General features: G+C 43.0%; 1 protein-coding gene across 1 annotated transcript; it reads right to left on the bottom strand.

The window, feature by feature from the left end:
- Positions 1 to 533: 533 nt before the first annotated feature.
- mak (male germ cell-associated kinase) lies at positions 534 to 12777 on the bottom strand. Its single transcript, XM_030769859.1, has 15 exons — positions 12677 to 12777; positions 10902 to 10956; positions 10413 to 10534; positions 8174 to 8256; positions 7419 to 7551; positions 6786 to 6957; positions 6075 to 6242; positions 5210 to 5467; positions 4066 to 4250; positions 3370 to 3521; positions 3100 to 3234; positions 2448 to 2519; positions 1969 to 2088; positions 1450 to 1545; positions 534 to 694 (listed from the first exon to the last, which is right to left on the bottom strand). The coding sequence occupies exons 1-15, from the start codon at positions 12775 to 12777 to the stop codon at positions 534 to 536; spliced, it is 2013 nt and encodes a 670-aa protein (XP_030625719.1).
- Positions 12778 to 18658: the final 5881 nt, after the last annotated feature.

Here is an 18658-nt window from a genome sequence, read left to right as displayed (position 1 = left end):
ATCTGATTTAGCATTGACACACGTAATACTAAAACTGTAAATGCCCCCAGGGTTCAGTCTGTTATTCTGGACTGACACAGAGAGAGGGAGCTATCTGAAAGGGTGAAATAAGAGAGAATCTAAATAAAGACTGTCGTTCATTGGTTATGATGACACTGCTTTAACTGAGGGGGTCGGCGCACCGAAACAGGGTTCCCCAAATCTGGTCCCAAAGAGCCGTGCTCCTGTCAGGGTTTCGCCCTCGCCTCACGATCAGAGGCTGGTTTTTATTTATTTATTTATTTTAACAGGGGAACAGGCGCGTGCACCCTTTAGCCAATAAGACACCACCGCGTCAGGTCAGTGTGGAAAAACAAGCAGGATCTTCAGGACTGGATTTGAAGAACTTTGACCTGTGACCTGTGCACTGTTTATTGAACGTGTATTCATGAGATGGGGATCACGGGAGGAACTGGTAGTCATGTCACCACTAAGGTTCACACACTACGGTGTGAGGTAAGGGCTCGTGTCGCGTTCGGGTTTTTCTCTGGCGCTTATCGCTGGCTTCCGTATTTGGCTGCCCAGTCGACCCTGCCGTGGACCGGCTGGACGGCAGGTGCTCGTGACAGGAGGCTGCCGGAGTTCTTCCCCAGCGCCGAGTAATTCGGTCCCTTCAGCTGCGTCCTGTCCACCCGCCTCTTCCATCCCTCATAGTCTAAACAAACAAACAAACAAACAAATGTATTCATTAATTAATAAGAGAAAGAATGTTTGTTTGTTCATAAATAAACAAAGCTGACCCCCGTTATGAGATGTCAGTCGTAGTGGTTCATGTGGCAGACTCATGGAGCACGCCAGTCTTCTGAGCCTGTTTTACACTGAGGGAGGCTGGAGATGACCCCCGCTCAGTCTCCCAGTGAGAGGCACTGAAGCCTCACTATGTGCGTGTACAGTGAGGGAGTGAGAGAGATTCTGATGTTAATGACTGAACAATACTGGAGTCAGTGTCATTTCCGATTCATGTCGTCTCCAGGGCGAACAGGGTGGGACAGGAAATCATTCTAGCAACCCCATTTTCATTTTAGGGCCAGTGACAGAATGCACTTAAAAGAATATTGCCAAGCTAGAACGTAAAATAATCAAGGTTGAAAAACTGATGCGTTCCTCTATTTAACGCCTTTAATGGTTTGTTGGTTGGGCTTAAGAAAAGCCAACCGATGATCAGGTCTTTCAAACATTCCAACAGTTTATGTGGAAACATCTTGAATTCATGATGGTGTTTCAGGGTGCGGTGGGGGTGGGAGGGGGTGTGTTTTGTGAGGGGCGGGGTAGATTTTTATATGTCTTACTTACATTAACATTCCCTCTGTCAAAATGAGTTGCATCATTAACACATTTCAGTATGTTAAGGGACCGAAGCTGTGTTGGGCGTATGTGCTAAGCTACAGAGGAGAAAACCTGTGTCGTTACCTTCGTTAGACTCATTCAGAGATGTGCTGGCGGTTGGTTTTGGTTTTGACGGTTTTGTTTTGCCATTTTTAGAATCAGGAGGGATAGAGAGATCGACTAAGAAGAAGAAGAAGAAGAAGAAGAAGAAGAAATGAAAAGAGATGAGAATGAGACAGAGAGCAGGAATGCAGAAACGGCAGCGAACAAATGAGTCAAGATGATTTGACAAAGAAAAAAACAAACAAAACAAAAACAAAAAAAAAAAAACATCTACTTCATGGAAGTGTATGATGGTAGACTACTGATGGTCAAACATCACAGTTTTCATTGAGAGTTCCTCGTAAAGTATTGCTGAAAGCTAACACTGTATGGCTAGTATTTATCATACATAAAACCTCAGTCACATAATTCAGTGACAGGTTTATGACGAACTGAGTGGAGGCATGAGGAATCATTACAGTTCTAAAAAGCAAAGAAAAGCAAAGAAAAGAAAGAAAACAAAACCAAACAAAACAAAAGAGAGAAGAAAAAAGAACTCACGTGCGTTCTGGCCTCCTAAAGGGGCCAGCTGAATCCTCTGCCCCACAGAACCCACTTCTCTCTTCTGGAAAGACGGGCCGTACCCTCCAGACAGGCTGTACGTCGTGCTGACAAAGTTTCCTGATGAGGTAAAATACATACATACATAAATTACTAAATACATAAAAACCGCAGATAAACGTATTTTAACGACTGTCATCACTATTCAGTGTATTTTCTCATGTGGCACAGCCATGTCCGGTTATCTGCTCTCCGTAACGATTCCTCTCTAAGCCTAGTGTGATCTAGCCACTGTTCTCAGGCATGAAGGGGATAAAGCTGTTTATAAATAAAGTATGGACATGTTTAATCTGGTTGTTACACAGAGGAAGTCAGAGTGTGACATAAAGATGATCTGAGAGTTGCCTAGAGCCGCACACAGTCTAGCCACTTCACAGTCGTCAAAAAAACACAGCACTAAGCGCAACACTGTTTGGTACCTTTTGGCTGCTCGGTTTTCTCTAGGGTTTTTTCTTTGGCTTTATCAGAGGAAAGAGGAGCATTCTCCTCTGCTCCAGAATGTTAACGGCAGAGGGGAGAGGAAAGCATGCAAGAAAGAAATAACCCAATAAATACAACAGCAAAAACTAAGATGGATCAACAACCAAAGAAACCAAACCATAAATAAGAAACAACAAACACGACAAGAAAAACAAAAGCAGGAGCAAAGCGACAGTGTTTAATCCTGATGAGAGTTAGAGGAGAGGCGCTGAGATTAGAAAAGGGAAAATGGGAAAGTGGATTTGGAAAAGAGGATGACAGTCAAGGCACCGTAGACATGGCTCTGACCGAGGATTACGGCTGGGCCCCGTTTGATCTTAACTTACTATCTTAACACTCTCCTCATCTAATTAATAAAGCAAAGAGAGGCGCTGGGGTTTATACTGAGTGTCAGGTACGATTAATAATGAAAATCCCTGTTCCTGCCCTGTCTGGGCCACTTACGCAAACGCGGATAAAACCCAATACCACAGAAATGAGTCACACAAAAGCAGCGTACACCTGAGAATATTGTATGTGGCACCTCTCACGGGCAGCTGGCACAAGACACACACATACACACACACGCACGCACGCAGGGGGAGCCTTTACCTGGGCTGATTCGGGTCACGGGCTGCACCCCTCCGATGGGCGCGAGGGGTTTGTTCATTAAAGACGTAGGACTGTCCCACAGGTCTCGGCCCGCCTCTCGGTCTCCGTTTGACGACGCGTTCTTGCTGATCAAGCCTAAAGCGACAGAAAGCCCGGTTACACTTGCAAACGACACCGTGTTTGTGTTGTGGCGGCTTTAAAAACGTATGCAAGTTTTATTTAATCTGATTAAAAGTGAATCGGTTTAAATATAAGGTAAGACGAGCTTGCCTGGGAGATATCTTGATTGGCGCAGGTAGTGCTGTCTTGCTGAAGAGGAAGAGGAGGAGCTTTGGTGACCTGTGTCGGGTTGGTTTGTCTTGATGTTGCTAGGCAACTTGGTCACCGTCGTGAAGGTGTAGAGTGGTTTTTGTTCTTTTGGCCTGCAGAGTTTTGATCACATGACAGTTACACACACATATATTTTTCTTTTTAGAACGGCGCTGCCCATTTGCTTACCGTTTGTCATGAGAAGAGAGAAAAGCCAAAAGTACTTTCCATCAGTATTACTGTGCCTACAGTGACATTCCCTATGCAGACTCTTACATAGATTGACCTCTTGTGTTTGAACTGATTATTACTTTGGACACAAGGTCTCGTGGAAAATATTTTACCACAGAAGACGGCATCTACTGTCATTTAAAGGAATATTTACACTCAAATGCCTACAGCTCTCAAATATGAGGCTTCAGTTTTACAAACATGACAACGAAACAAATGCCTCTTAGATATGCCAGAAAAAAGGGGTTGCTGACTGCATCACAAATATAGAAAACCAAACGGTCTGTAGGGTCCATCCCTAAATTGCGGAACAAAATGAATATAATGTGTGTGTGTGTGTGTGTGTGTATGAGTTGTGGTCCAGTTCTGCTTTGATAGTGACACTCCAGGGGTCTTAGTGTGGTACTAAGGAGAGCTGGGTCTTACTGAGGGGCGGCTTCCTTGCTGGTGCTGTCGGCCTCTGGCCCAATACTGGGTTTCTTAGAGTTGGACGCTGCGGTGTCGGAGTGGTCCGAATCGTCCCAGCTGTCTGAGGGTTTGGACACTGTCTGTCCCCATCGTCTCCGCCCACTTTTTAGCCCCGTCAGGCTATTCTCATTCCCCACTGCCTTCTATAACACACACACACACGCACACACATACACATACACACACACACACACGCACGCACACACACACATACACACACATACGCACACATACACACACGCACACACGCACACACGCACACACATACACGCACACGCGCACACACACACACACGCACACATATATACACACACACGCACACAAACGCACACGCACGCACACGCACACAGTTACTCTATGTACAAAACAGTGCTGGGCTCATCTATGTACAGTTCTGAGGTGAAACATCTCCAGAGCAGACTGTCATTGGTGGGTGGTTAGCCAAAGAAGACCTGAAGACTGACAGAGGGAGAGCTCCGGAGCCCTTTTTATCTCTGTTTATCTCAGGTATATTACCTTATCAGTGCCTCATAATGAGTCCTGTTCCCTGACATGGGAGAGGTGCCGAAACCCCAAAAGCAACTTACTGCACAGGTGGATTTCTTTTGTCTGAAGGAATTATTACTTTCACAAAAGCTCTCATTGCCAGTGTGTGTTTAGCTCCACAGACAGAGTCTGCCAGTGTGAATATGACTATTCACACTCACATCCCTACAGCCTACTGCGAGCACTGTCTCATTAAACAAAACGTGACATACGAGGACAAATGTGTCTTTTATACAGCGCTAGGGCATTATATGTATGAGGTATAAATAATACAGCATATAATATAATATAATATAATATAATATAATATAATATAATATAATATAATATAATATAACATAACACAATATAATATAATATAATATAATATAATATAATATAATATAATATAATATAATATAATGTATAGGTCATTATATGTATGAGGTATATATAGTATAACATAACATAACATAACATAACATAACATAACATAACATAACATAACATAACATAATGTATAGGGCATTATATGTATCTGTGGGGAGTGCCTCAGGGCTCGATTCTGGGTCTTTACCTTTTGTACGGTGAGGGGTAATGGGCGTTGGGACTCAGCCTGGCCGTCTGTCTGAGGCAGAGGGATCTGCTGCAGTGGCTGATGGGAGTTCCGTGCCTGGGCCTTGAGCTGAGACCTGTGCGCAGGTTCTGATCCTGAGTCCGGGTCTGACTTGGGCTCGCTCGGCTGCGTCGCCTTTGGCTTCGCTTTCCTGACCTCTGGGGTCACGGGCCGGGGGCCCAGGGCGTGGCCGACTTGAAAGTAAGGGTATCGTAAAGCCTGAAACACAGTGAAGTAGACTTATTTCACCGCTGCAATGACATTAAACCTGCAGCATTAAACCTGCGTCAAGAACAAACACAACAGACCACATTACTTTAAGACTTGCAATTTTGTTCTCTGAGGTTCTAAGTTGGTTCTTCATCCTTCTTTTTTTTTCAACTTTCAATACTTTCAACTATTAATTAGTTCCTCATTTACAAATGAAGAACTTTCTCTCACATAAACATGTCAGGGTAAACAGACCTCAGGCCACCAGAGAAAAACAGTGCCGAAAGAATATTCAAGACTCTGGACATTCTAACTCTAAACATTCACACAGAAGTATAATCTCTACAACCACATCGTCCATATCTAAACCTATATCTTCCCCTCCCATTTAATCCTGTCACACCACAACAGATGAATTCAAACAGTGAAAAACAAGTCTACTGAAAGATGAAGTTTCCTATGAACAGTGAGCGAGGCCCCAGTGGGGTATGAGTCATAGTGTCTTGTGGAGTCTCAGTGGGGTATGAGTCATAGTGTCTTGTGGAGTCTCAGTGGGGTATGAGTCATAGTGTCTTGTGGAGTCTCAGTGGGGTGTGAGTCATAGCTCTGTGCGGACCTGTACAGCGGTGGGTCTCTTCTTCGGGTCCCACTGCAGGAGGTCCTTCATCAGAGCGATGGCCTCGTTACTGGCGTTAGGAATGAGAGTTTTCAGGGGAGTCGGGACACACTGGGGGAACCGGAAGTTCATCGCCACAGCCAGCTGGTACCCCTCCGGCCAGTCGCTCTGCCGGTCAGAGAAGAAACATACTTCAGTAACAGCACCACTACACTGTTCACACTCACAGAACACAAGAATGCCAACGTCATGCAAACAACATGCACAGACTTAAGACCTGAACTTATGGATAATATCATTTTGATTTGACTTTGTTACAGACATGTAAAGCCCTTTGAGACCACCAATAGTGATACTGGGCTCTAAATAAACTAATTATTATTATTATTATTACTATTATTATTATTATTATTATTATCATTATTATTATCATTATTATTATTATATGTATAATGTTTATTTGCCATGCATTGTTAAGCATGCATTACATAATGAATTAAACCATTCTTTCCAACTTTGCTCTCACTAAGTATGAACAAAATACCAGTTATCAGTCATGATGGTGTTTAAAGCACTAGGCAGACATTTTTCCACGTTGGGGGGGGGGGGGGGGGGGGGGTTGCAAACATATTAGTGTTCTGGTCTTTTCTCCTGTCTGTAGCTGTTTCTCTCTCGTTTACGCTGACCAATTAGACGCAGAGATGAACTTGCCTTCTTCACAGTGCCCAGAACCTGGCAGATCTTAAAGATCTCGTCCACCTCGCTGTTGCCGGGGAACAGGGGTCTGAGTGTGTACAGCTCAGCCATTATGCAGCCCACGGCCCACAGGTCAATGGGCGAACTGTACACGGACGAGCGGAGAAGCACCTCTGGAGCACGGTACCTGGACCCAGCCAACACAGACAGAACCGTTACTGCATGTCCCTCATCCGGTTCTACTCACTCCACACAGTCAGCGCAGACAGAACCCTGACTGCGTGTTTTACACCTGGTTCTCTTCACTCTACACAGTTCAGCGTACTCAGCACAGTATAGAATCCAGTTTGACTGGTGTTTGTCCAAACAGAATAAACACACAATTGGACTGGTGTCTGTGTCAAGTTGCCTGATCTTAATGTAAATGTAAATCTAATGTGAATGTAAATCTCCAAACAGTGTCCAAACAGTGTCAAATGTCCAAACAGTGCTATATATAAACAGAGGAAAAACAATATACATGGAGCGGGTGAAGGGAAAAAAAAACTACATTTTCTCTCAGATCTTTTCTGGGCTCTTTCTCTAATTGTATCTTCTGTGTGATTAGCAGCGCGATGCCTTCTGTGAGAGAAGAGATAATAGTCTTACCAGCGTGTGGAGACGTAATCCGTGTAGGGTGGACGGGAGCGGATCTCTCTGGCCAATCCGAAGTCTGCGATCTTGACCAGCTCCGGCCCCATGCAGAGCAGGTTCTCCGGCTTCATATCCCGATGGAAAAATCCTACATGGCATGGAGTTAAAGCAGTGAGCTTTGGAAAAGCACTGTCAGGCAGAATATACAGCTAATTAACAGCCCAGACTACAACCAAACCCAATCACACTTATTCTATTTAGATTGAGTGCGTTTAGGACTTTAAGACTCACTGACATGATGACCACAGCACTGTTAATCAGCTGGGGGGTATTCCAGAAAGTGGGTTTAGTGAAAACTCTGAGTTAGTTAACTCAGAACAAGTAGCAAACCTCCAAATAGAAGAGCCCTATGGCTATGTTTTGCTAGGAGAATGAAGCCATAGAGCTGTTCTATTAGGAGGTTTACTACTTACTCTGTTAATTAACTCTGAGTTTTCACTAAACCCGCTTTCTGGAACACCCCCCTGAATAAATGAACTATGGTGTCTGAGAAGGGTCCTACATTAGACTACGTAAAAATTACTGTGTGTATTATTATTGTTGTTGTTGTTTTTGTTGTTGTTATTAACAATGCAAATGAGGTACTAATAGTGTTATATGCAACTTTATAAACCTGTACATAGCTCTTATGTAGGACCCTGTGTAATGTACTAAACACACAGTTTAGCCAAAGAGACCAAAGGAGAGGAGACCCAACAGAGGAGCCTTACCATGCTTATGTACAAAGGCCAAACCAGAGATCACCTGAAACATGATGTTTCTAATCTCGTTCTCTGTGAACATCTTATTTTCCCTGGTGGCAGGCAATTTCACACATGCACGCACGCATGCACAGGAAGGAAGGAAAAGGGAAGAAGAGAGAGAGAGAAAAAAAAAAGAAAGACAGAGAAAGACAGACAGGAGCATAGTAAGAAAAGAAACAGACCGGAAAACGCGTCACCCATGGGATATGCTGGATCTCTGGTGTGCCAAGATTGGACTTCACAAATTAGAGTATCTTAACCCATTAATCTGCCCATTCCACCTCAGACGACCAGATAAACTCATCCTGACTGACTAGGGGTCACAGTACAGGCATCAGGCAGAACTGTGTGACACTGTTTTATATGACGGTAAGCTAGTTCAGGAAGCAAAAGAGACAGTATATCCTTGGCACACCTGAGGAATCCCGTATCCCGTCAGCAGACAGGTAGAAAACACAGCGTTCAGAGCCTGGGCCGGGGCAGAAACGGATGACGGACGACTCCGTCAGAGCAGTGACTGCCGAGGCTCGGACTCAGTGATTCTAGAAAGTTCTAAGTGTTTCTGCCAGTTCAGGCGTAACAGACCTACCATTTTTATGAATAAAGGAAAGTCCCTGCAATATCTGAAAGCCTATGTTTCTGACCACTGACTCAGGGAACAACTTGTTTCTGCAAACGGACAATCAGCACAACCAACAAGTAAGACAGTGGCCAAAACCGTCATTCATTCAGTTATTCATTCATTCTCAGTCAACAGCATAACAACACAATGAGGGAGAAGGAGTTAACGTTAGTAAAATCAACATGTATTTCCTTTAAGAACTAAGACCATAGCATATTGAATGTTAAACACTAGCTTGAGAAACTGAGGAGAACACATGGCTAGACCTTAATGTCCCCCTGGGTGGGCAGAGCTAAGGGCAGGTCATTCACTGTGACAGGAGTAGCAAACTAGCTTCAGCTTTGCGCGAATGTTTGGTGTTGCGTTTTGCAAAGTTGGCTGGCTAGCTAGTTATCCTAATCATCTCCAGAATGGCGTTGAATTGAATTCAAACAATGGATGTTAGGTCTTCTTTTTTTTTTTTTTTTGGCTTTCCTATCTTGTATTGACAAATTTAGCTAGCTAGCTATGTGTTCTGCTAAACAACATCTTTAAATAGCTAGCTGACGTTGCTAAACACATGGCTTCGTAGTTAATGATTTCTCAGTGAAGCTTACATGTCACCACCTTAAACGGAGAATCAAATTTAGAATCATTCCACATAATTTAGGCACGCACACCATCAGTTAAACAGTCTACACCCTGCAATGAGAAATATCTTCACTACAAGGTAACAGGACTGTCTCTGATCCATGGCGTCATATCGCTGGGCTGTGCTTATTTCCCTTAGTTAAACCACTCCACACTTCCACTACCCTGAATGAGTCGCCCTCAGCAGGCCACACTGGAGAGGTCTATAGCATTACTTTTGTCAGGAGAGAAACCTGAGTAACATCTTATATGACATGGTCTTTATGAGGAGGATGTCACTATGTCACTAATCACTATGTCATTAACCTGGACAAAGTCATGTCCTAATATGTCAGTACCAAGACATAACCGCTGGCTGCCACACAACTGACGCGCTGACCTGGACTGCTTTGTAGATATGGTGATTATTAAAAAAACGATCCAAACTAAAGTGCTAAAAATGTATGTATATTAAATAATAATCATGATCTACAACTAAAGATATTCTTCCAGAAAACTCACTGGGAAGTTCTAGAGTTCCATATAGAGTTCAATACAATTCCACAAAAAAACACAGAAAGTTCCTGAAACTTCTCAAAGGCTCTTAATTGCTCCTATATGACTTCTATTCTATAAACTTCTAGAAATTTCTCAAATCCAACAAACAAAACTTCACTGCGAAAAACTAAATGCTAATTTCAACTTACAACTTACACTCAACACCGTGTTAGTAAATACGTCATCTGCATTTGTGAGACTGACGTTAGGTGAAGTTTCAATGTTAGGACACTAAAACTACAGTTTAAAAGCATTACAGGACATGACAGTGAAACAGATAGTGATGAAACAGACTTAGATAACAACGTCCATCTCTGAAAGACCATGTCAAACAAAGCATAACCAAACACATATCTACATTTAGTTAACCAAGGGCCATAATGCTACTCAAATCGGCCAGGTGAATGCTGCCCGTACCTGTCTTTCATGAGCTGGTACAGGTTCTCTTTCATGTACTCAAACACAAAGTACAGGTGGTCGTTCTCTCTGATCACCTCCTTTAACTTCACCACGTTGGCATGGTTCAGCTTCTTCAGCGACTACAACACACACACACACACACGCACACACAAACAAACACACACAGATGCCACACTGTAATAGACCCACAGTGGCACCTCAGTTCGGTAGGCTACCTTATTGTGTATTAGAGAATAGGACATGAATAACTATATTACTGATTTCAGAATAGTCTTGGCCCATTGGAAAGCACACAATTCCCCGTAAATACTACTATACCAGTGTGTGTAGCAGTATACCAGTGAGGCATAAACCCTGTTCCCCTGAGAGTCTGTGCTCTGTTCCTTAGACTGATGTTGTGCATTGTAAAAAACCTGTGTCAGCAGTGTTGTGTGCTTTGTAACAGGGGGGTTTGTTTTCATTACGTGGTGACGGCGTGTTACGTACCTTCACCTCTCTGAGGTTCATGCACTCCTCCCAGGAGTAAAACTTCCTCTTCATCCTGAGGTAAACAAAGGGAGGAGTTCAGCTGAGTTCAAACAATCACTGGTGAAAACAATCACCGTGATCCTACGGCAGCACCGGTCCAAAGACGACAGGGTAAAACCGTCCGGTAGCTTCTTTTATTGGCCTTAATTAATCAATTGCATCTACGTGTGCCGTGGTGTTAAGTTAATCTAAATGGACAAAGCAAATCTGACACAGCCACTTAGTGGTCATTACAAACAGTCAGACAAACGGCATTCAGGACATCTAGATACATGCCTCAGTGACTTCGGATTCAGAACCTTCGAGTGATTGTCGTTCTCGAACTTTCTAGGCCTGAACTTTGTGGAGAGGCATCTCCGTCTTCTTAAACGTCAGTAAAAATTCTTCGAACATTCCAGTGTTTTAACGACAATGTCCAAACTCTGATGAATGCATTCCAGCTCTCGCTTTTGCTGCTGGTTATCCTAAAACCTGTACTCAGACATTATGGGTTGCCTGGTGTGTGTTCTATGCAAAGTTGTCACGGCGGTGTAAACAATGGGTACGGGGATCCGGTAAACAGAATGACGAGCGGGGGTGAAAAGTCCGCTTCTACACGAGGAGTTACGTAACGAGACAGAAGTATATGCCGGTGTTGTACATGTGGTACCGGGGCAACACAAGCCTGGCCACTTTCACTCTTTTACCGTCGTCAAGGGATCGCCTTGCATGGCAACCATCCTTTCTCACACGGTTACGCCAGCTTTGGCTCGCGCATGCATTATTGAAGCTACCTATGCTAGGTGACGCGGCCGAGTTGTAAAGCGCTCCGCCTGAATTGAGGGCTGAAGACCGGAGAGAAAGTTCTGCCTTCCGGATATGTTCGTCACAGCACTCTCCGTGTCCTCATGGATGGCGCAGAGTGTTTCCAGACCATAAGTCGGGGGGAAATATGTCGGGTAGTGATCTCTTTCTGGTAGAGTACACTGACCTTGCTCTTCCACAACACTAAAACTAAACCTCCTTCGAAGAGGTCTCAGTTTGCAGAAGACATACCATCATTCAAATGGTATTCAAATGAACACTTTCCCTTGCAAGCTAGTGTAAGTGTTTACATAGAACCCACTTCAAATGGCCATCTCCACATGGGTTTAACACGTGGACGTATCCTAAAAATTGAGGCGCGATAAGATCGGTTAGTGGTCTCCATTTCGGGTTCCGTTGACGGTGACATCGCAGAAGGCCTACGTTACACACCGAAGTCGTATGGAATGATTCAAACATGCAGTGTATAATTAAAAATGGATACTACGACACTAGGCCCTCTGTACAAAACATATTTAGAGCAAAATTAAAACACTTACTACAAAACCAACCTTTTGGTTACATGTAGTGTATGTAAATGACATGTTAAAAAGACTTATTGAAAAATTGATCTTCTGGTATGAACTGTGGGGTTTTGTGTGTGTGTGTGTGTGTGTGTGTGTGTGTAGTTGTTGTTGTTTTTTTTTCTTCCATAAAACCCACTGGGTTTTCTGCTATGCTGGTGCTCTTACACCACACATTCATATTAATATGTAACGAGTATTAAATAGCGATTGCACATATTGTAAACACAAAAACATAACGTAACAGTCCGCTCTTCTTTACCATTTTGCTTTGACACTGAAATGACATGATTATAATGTCAGTACGCTGGGACAAAAGAAACATGCATAAGAAGCTGTTCTGTGTTCATGTGTGTTTCTGTGTACCTCTTAATGGCCACCAGTTCTCCTGATTCGTTGCTTTTTCCCATGAGGACGCTGCCGTATGTGCCATCTCCCAGTTGTTTCAGCGTGGTATAGCGATTCATCCCTCCACACCTCCACTATCCCGATACACATACACGCTTACACACTCACACGCACACACACACACACACACACACACACAGAGTCTGTTCGCCAGTCCACGGGTGCACTACACAGACACACACACACAGATGCACAAACAAATTCACACTCTCACAATCACTTGTCCCTCCTGCAGGACATCTGTGAAACTGTCGACCACACCTTGCATTGTCTCCCAGTGTTTGATCTACGAAAAACAAACAGACAAACAAACACACAGTCATCCAACCAAACATAAAGTCATCGTTCCTCATGAGGCCAAAGCTACACCGCAGTCATAACTGAAATTTGACAATGCTATGCCACGTACGGTCTCAAAAATCACGCATCCCACCTTGGCGCTCTTTGATTAATATTAGTAGTCATGGCTCAGAGCACCTTCAATTAATATGGTAATTGAAGGTGACGTCTTCCTACAGTTCTCAAAGGGAAAGGTCCACTGCTCAATAAGACGAGAGCTGCAACCAAATCTGCATATCACATCCTCAGAAATATCAATATTTTCATGAAAAGCCCACACCAAAGAGAACGGAACAAACAGAATAGAACAGCATTCTGTTTGGAACTTGGGCACAGAACAGCTGAACAGCATTCCGTTTGGAACATGGTGAAGGTTCTTATGAAACGGAACATTCTAAAGGCCCTCCCATGAGCAGTACGGTTCCTCCCTTTACGACATCACTCTCCTCAACTCTCTCCTCTCTCAGGGCCAGTGCAGGGTAAAGATGAGAGGCCATCTTGTGAGCAGGAGAGAGGTGAGGTGGATTAGGAGTGTGTGACGGAGAGGCGCAGTGGGGATCGGAGAAGGAAATGAGTCAGGCAGGGCCTGGGTGATTAGGAGTGCGAGGTTGTAAATAGAATCTTACATCACTATGATGATTAAGGGCCTTGAGTCGGTCCCAATCTATCAGAGCAGCAATTGGATTTTAGAGACCGTGGCGTAGCCCTGTTTTGCAGCGTGCTTTCGTCTGGGGAGCATTCAAACCAGTCATATTTCATCATCTCAGTATCCCAACCTGCTCACGCTGTTTTTATTTTTCGAAGATTAATAACCCAGGAGTCCAGGTAGACTGAGAACAACAGCTACAACAACAGTGCAGGACGAAACTAGCTCATAAATTGATTTAATTTAAGCTTCAATATGTTATGATATCAAAACATGCTCCTCAGTTACAATAAAGAATGTTTGCCCATTAAAAACAATATCTGAGGAAAGAGACATTTTGCTCACAGTAACCTGAGACTTCCGTTTCCCCTCAGTTTAGTACATACTGGGAGGCCTCCATCATTGCACTATTCACTTACAGTGCGCCAAAGGAGTGATTTAACAAATGAGATCATACAATTCAAAACTGAGAAATATGTATACAATCAACATGATTGCAAAATAAGCTAGTTTCAAAAGAACTATGACACACTGAACCTACATGGATAATTCTACCTTTACACACATGTGGAAAGTTTTGTTTTTTTTCCTTTTTTTTGAGCTCAGAATATCGTCTGTCTCTATTCTCAACAAAGTCATACGAGATGAAAAGTGGGGTTTTTTCCCTCCCCAACATGTAAAAACAGGCCACTGAGCTAACTCAACCAAAGAGAAATGTATTCATCAGTGAGCACCCTTACTGAATAGCGTATAGTAATGTGACCGGCAGCCTCGGATACCAAACACATTGTATACGCCAAACCACCTGTTGCGCAGGGGAGGGGAAAAAAGCGAGTAAATTTGAAAGTGGAGACAGGTGAGGCTGTCTCGCAGCTTGCTACTCCGCACTAAGCTTTGGCCTGTAGTAATCTGTTGGACAGGGTTTTAAAAGGAATTAACGACATTTATTGAGGTCGCGGAGCATTAAGTAACTCCCCAAGGTCGCAGTTAAATCGACATCACATGTTCAAACGCGGACATAACTTGGGCATAATCACACGGAAATGAATACTGTTAAACTAGAGACCTTGATATGGACTCTAAACTGTTTGAAGTAAACTGTACCGAAAATAAACAGGCGACTCCTGCTTAAAAAAACTTAAGGCAACTTGCGATTGTAACCCTTTAAACCCTCAACTCATAGGCAAGATTTCTTTTTGATATAACTTATCTGCGTATTTTTTTTTCTTTCTTTCTTTCTTTCTTTAAGAAATAACAGAAATGTTATTCTTAACTTCAGCTCCTTTAAATTGCATTTATAAATGCACAGGAGTATTTATCTAAACAACGATCCACTAAACAGGCTAGCAGGCCTTAGTAACTTTTCAAGAAACATTAATTAACTTAAAAAGATTAATGGAACAGGCCCTACATTGACTCAGTTCAACAGCCATATTATATCACTGTAAACAAATCTTTGTTTCAGGCATCGAAAAACTGTCCCACACTAAAACTTGATATAGTGTGAATAAGATTAATTAAATAAGTGGCGTTTGAGCTTGACGTTTTAATGGCATGTGGTCTGTTTTTGTTAAGTTTAAAGACCATTGTGTCTCTTCACTTAACAATAACAGACCACTTGACCACTCAAACACTCGAATCAGCATTAACGTCAAAGCAGACTAATCCCAAACCTCTTAACGTATTCTTTTAGCGTTTTCTTTTAACTCACCAGTAACGCGTGTGCTCCTCCCTTTTACCGTTATCTGTGACTGAAGATAGACAGGCTGTTTGAGACGATAAAAGAATTGCTGTCTGTTAACTTAAACACTTCGGCTCTCCCACCTGATATCGTGTGTACCATTCTCTCCTTGGCAACGATGACTCTAACACAGAGCAACAAGAAGGCTGCGAGATGACTCGGGTTATTTGAATATGCAATGACTTGTGGGACTTGAAGTCTTAAACGACTCCTTTGCCCGAAATGCACGCGCTCCAACGACCTTTCCCCAAAAGGTGGCGCTGTTATTGTAGGAAATGTGTCGTCCGGAGACACAAAATCAGACTAATTCTGTTTCTAAGTCATAAAAGCTAAAAACTTGATTTTTCACAGTAGGTGGAGTCTTGGGGGGGAAAAAAGCGAAAAATAGGCCGACCCAAGAACACCGGCGTCGGACAGTGAAGGGAGAGCTGAAGACCCTGCAGCACATCTGGGGTAGCCCACTGGAACGACACTGGCCCAGAACAAACAGGAGGGCGATCCTTTGTTGCTGCCCTACATGCCAACAGTCATAATTGGCAGTTAGTAGGTAAGTGAGCCTTTAATGCCAGCACAAAACAGAATTGCCGTTTGGACAGCCTCATGCTCATCAGCTCATCAGATCTACTGTCACTTGAAATATTTGAACCGTTGATTTTCTGCTAAAACACGTGAATACTATGTAATACGCCCCCCCAGTAGTTCCAGTCGTTCCAGTAGTTCAAGCAATATTATAATAACTGCATTCACGTGGTCAGTACTCGTTTCCGTGAGAAAAAAAAAATGTCACACGCGTACATTCCACTGATCATTTGTATCACTACGGGGAAAGGTTAAAAAAAACCCCGATGGGCTTGGGTTCATGCAGGAAAAAAATAAATAAATAAATAAATAAATAAATAATAATAATAATAATAAAAACATTTCAACAACGAAAACCAGAACAACAACCACAGAAAGACAATAAAACTACAGATAAACCAGGCTAATGACTGGGAAGTTCAAAATCACTAGAACAGACGCAAACGTGTCTGTTAGTGTCCGTGTATCCTGCCCACACTCCTGAGGGAAAGGTTGGCTTGGCTGATAAATAATAGGCTACTCTGTATTCGCAACTTACTCTTATGCCAGGAGACTGTTTTTACAAGGGATGCCCGAAGAAAGTTTTCACTGAGAACGGAATACAAATTTTACACGGACATTAAGTGTAGCGGACGTGCTGCCACCGGTAGTCATAAAACTAGCGTAGGCTACTTGATGCTGTTTGTTCTTTAATGACGGTTTAAGGCCCATACTTCCTTATCTGCCCGATTATGTCTCTGCAGTAAATGGCTATTTCTACCTGCAAACCAGATGCCTTTGAACACACTGTTTCTCAATGTTGTATTAATTATCTGAAGTTTACGAACGGTATGGAACCAGTGCTGTGGTCAGATGAAAAAAAAAACAAAAAACAAAAAAAACAGACGGCTTTGGGTCAAACACAAAGAAATAGCGTCATACGCATTGACACATCAAGTGTTAGACCTGTGACGTTATGGTGTTACATTGTTTCCCTTGTTGAGGACAACAACCGACCTGCACCATGTGCTATTTTAGTCAAAACACCTGTTTGCTACTGCGGGGAGTCATAAACTCAGGCGAGATGATCTTCCAGGAAGACACTTACCCCCAAGACAAGGACGAAGTCAGCAATGGAAAGAAGCTGACTTAAGAATTAACATCTTGTCTTTTTAAGCTATCAAAGACTCTCACCTTCTGTCTCACTGAAAAGAAAAAAAAAACATTATTTTACTTGACAAGGGCTATAAGACAAAGAAGGGAGGGGGGGAAAAAAGGAAAAAGAAAAAAAAAAGAAAAAGATTCTTTGTAGATTAAAGCCATCAGGGACTACTCTCTGGGTATTTTCCAGTATTTACCATAAAGTCTTCCAGAAACAGTCTCAGTTATTTAACTGTCGCAAATGAGAGGTGAAATCATGGTAGTTTCAAAACATGGGACCAATAATAATGATAAATTTGGTGAGATAAGAAGAAGAAGAAGAACAACAACAAGTGGAAGAAGAAGACTAAATGTGACCTAAATTTAAATTACAATGTGTCGAATACCACATCTTTACTCACTGCTAACAATGCACACAAGTACTGCATGCATTATTGTTACAAACATATTCTAGAGATATAATGTGTTTAAAAAAGTTTTTGACATTTTTTATGTATATATAGTGTGTCATGAATATCTCTAAGCTGTTCACATTCACACTTATCAATTTACTCACACCTCAACAAACATCAGAGCCACTGGTCTCTTAATCACAGCAGTTGTTTGACTGTGAGAATAAATTCAGTCACGCTGAGTATTCGCCCTTCTCTTTTATGTTCAGTTTCATTTTATGGGGCAACATGTTCTTTTGTGTGTGTTTCTATAAATCCAACCATCCCTCTTTTCATTTGTCCCTCCATCATTCCATCCATCCATGCATCTCTTCACCAGGTCCATTAGTGCGCCCTGGAGTAAAAAGATTCGGTCCGTACCTAGAGGAGTCAGAGTGGCACTCAGCAGTGACTCGTAGAGGCTTCTAAAAGAACACAGGGCACTCTACAAAGTCAAAAGGGACTGGACTCGTAAGAACACAAATGGACCCGACGTTCGCACTCAAACCCTCTGTTTTCCTCCTCAAATGTCCTCTCTCTCTCTGTCTCCCTCTCTCTCTCTCTCTCTCTCTGTCACTCTCTCTCTCTCTCTCTCTCTCTGTCACTCTCTCTTTCTCTCTGTCTCTCTCTCTCTCTGTCTCTCTCTCTTTCTCTCTCTCGTTTGAACAGAAAGTCCAGGTGCTCAGGTGTACGATGGCTGAGTTTCTTGCTGAGAGGGTGAGTCAAGCACCACTCTCCCATCAACACAACACAACACAACACAACACAGCACAACAGAGGTCACACACAAGTCTCCAGAAGTACCAATGTACATCTCTTGTGTTTACACCAGAAACCATACAGACCATATAACCAGATGAGAGTTAATGGGCCATGGCTCTTTGATACAGGTCCTCAGAGGTCAGCGCGGTTGCCTGATGAGTTTGGCGAGATCTTTCGTTCCAGCGGGTGACGCGACCGTCACTGTTTTGTGCTTAACCCTGACAGACACATTGTGTCGCACTGTGTCCTTTGCTCTTTGATCCACTCTTTGAGATGACCGACAGTCTGTCTTTTCTGTCTTT

Source organism: Chanos chanos, chromosome 3 (genome assembly GCF_902362185.1).
Source record: "Chanos chanos chromosome 3, fChaCha1.1, whole genome shotgun sequence".
NCBI lineage: Eukaryota > Metazoa > Chordata > Actinopteri > Gonorynchiformes > Chanidae > Chanos > Chanos chanos.
This window is presented reverse-complemented; position numbering and strand designations above follow the sequence as displayed.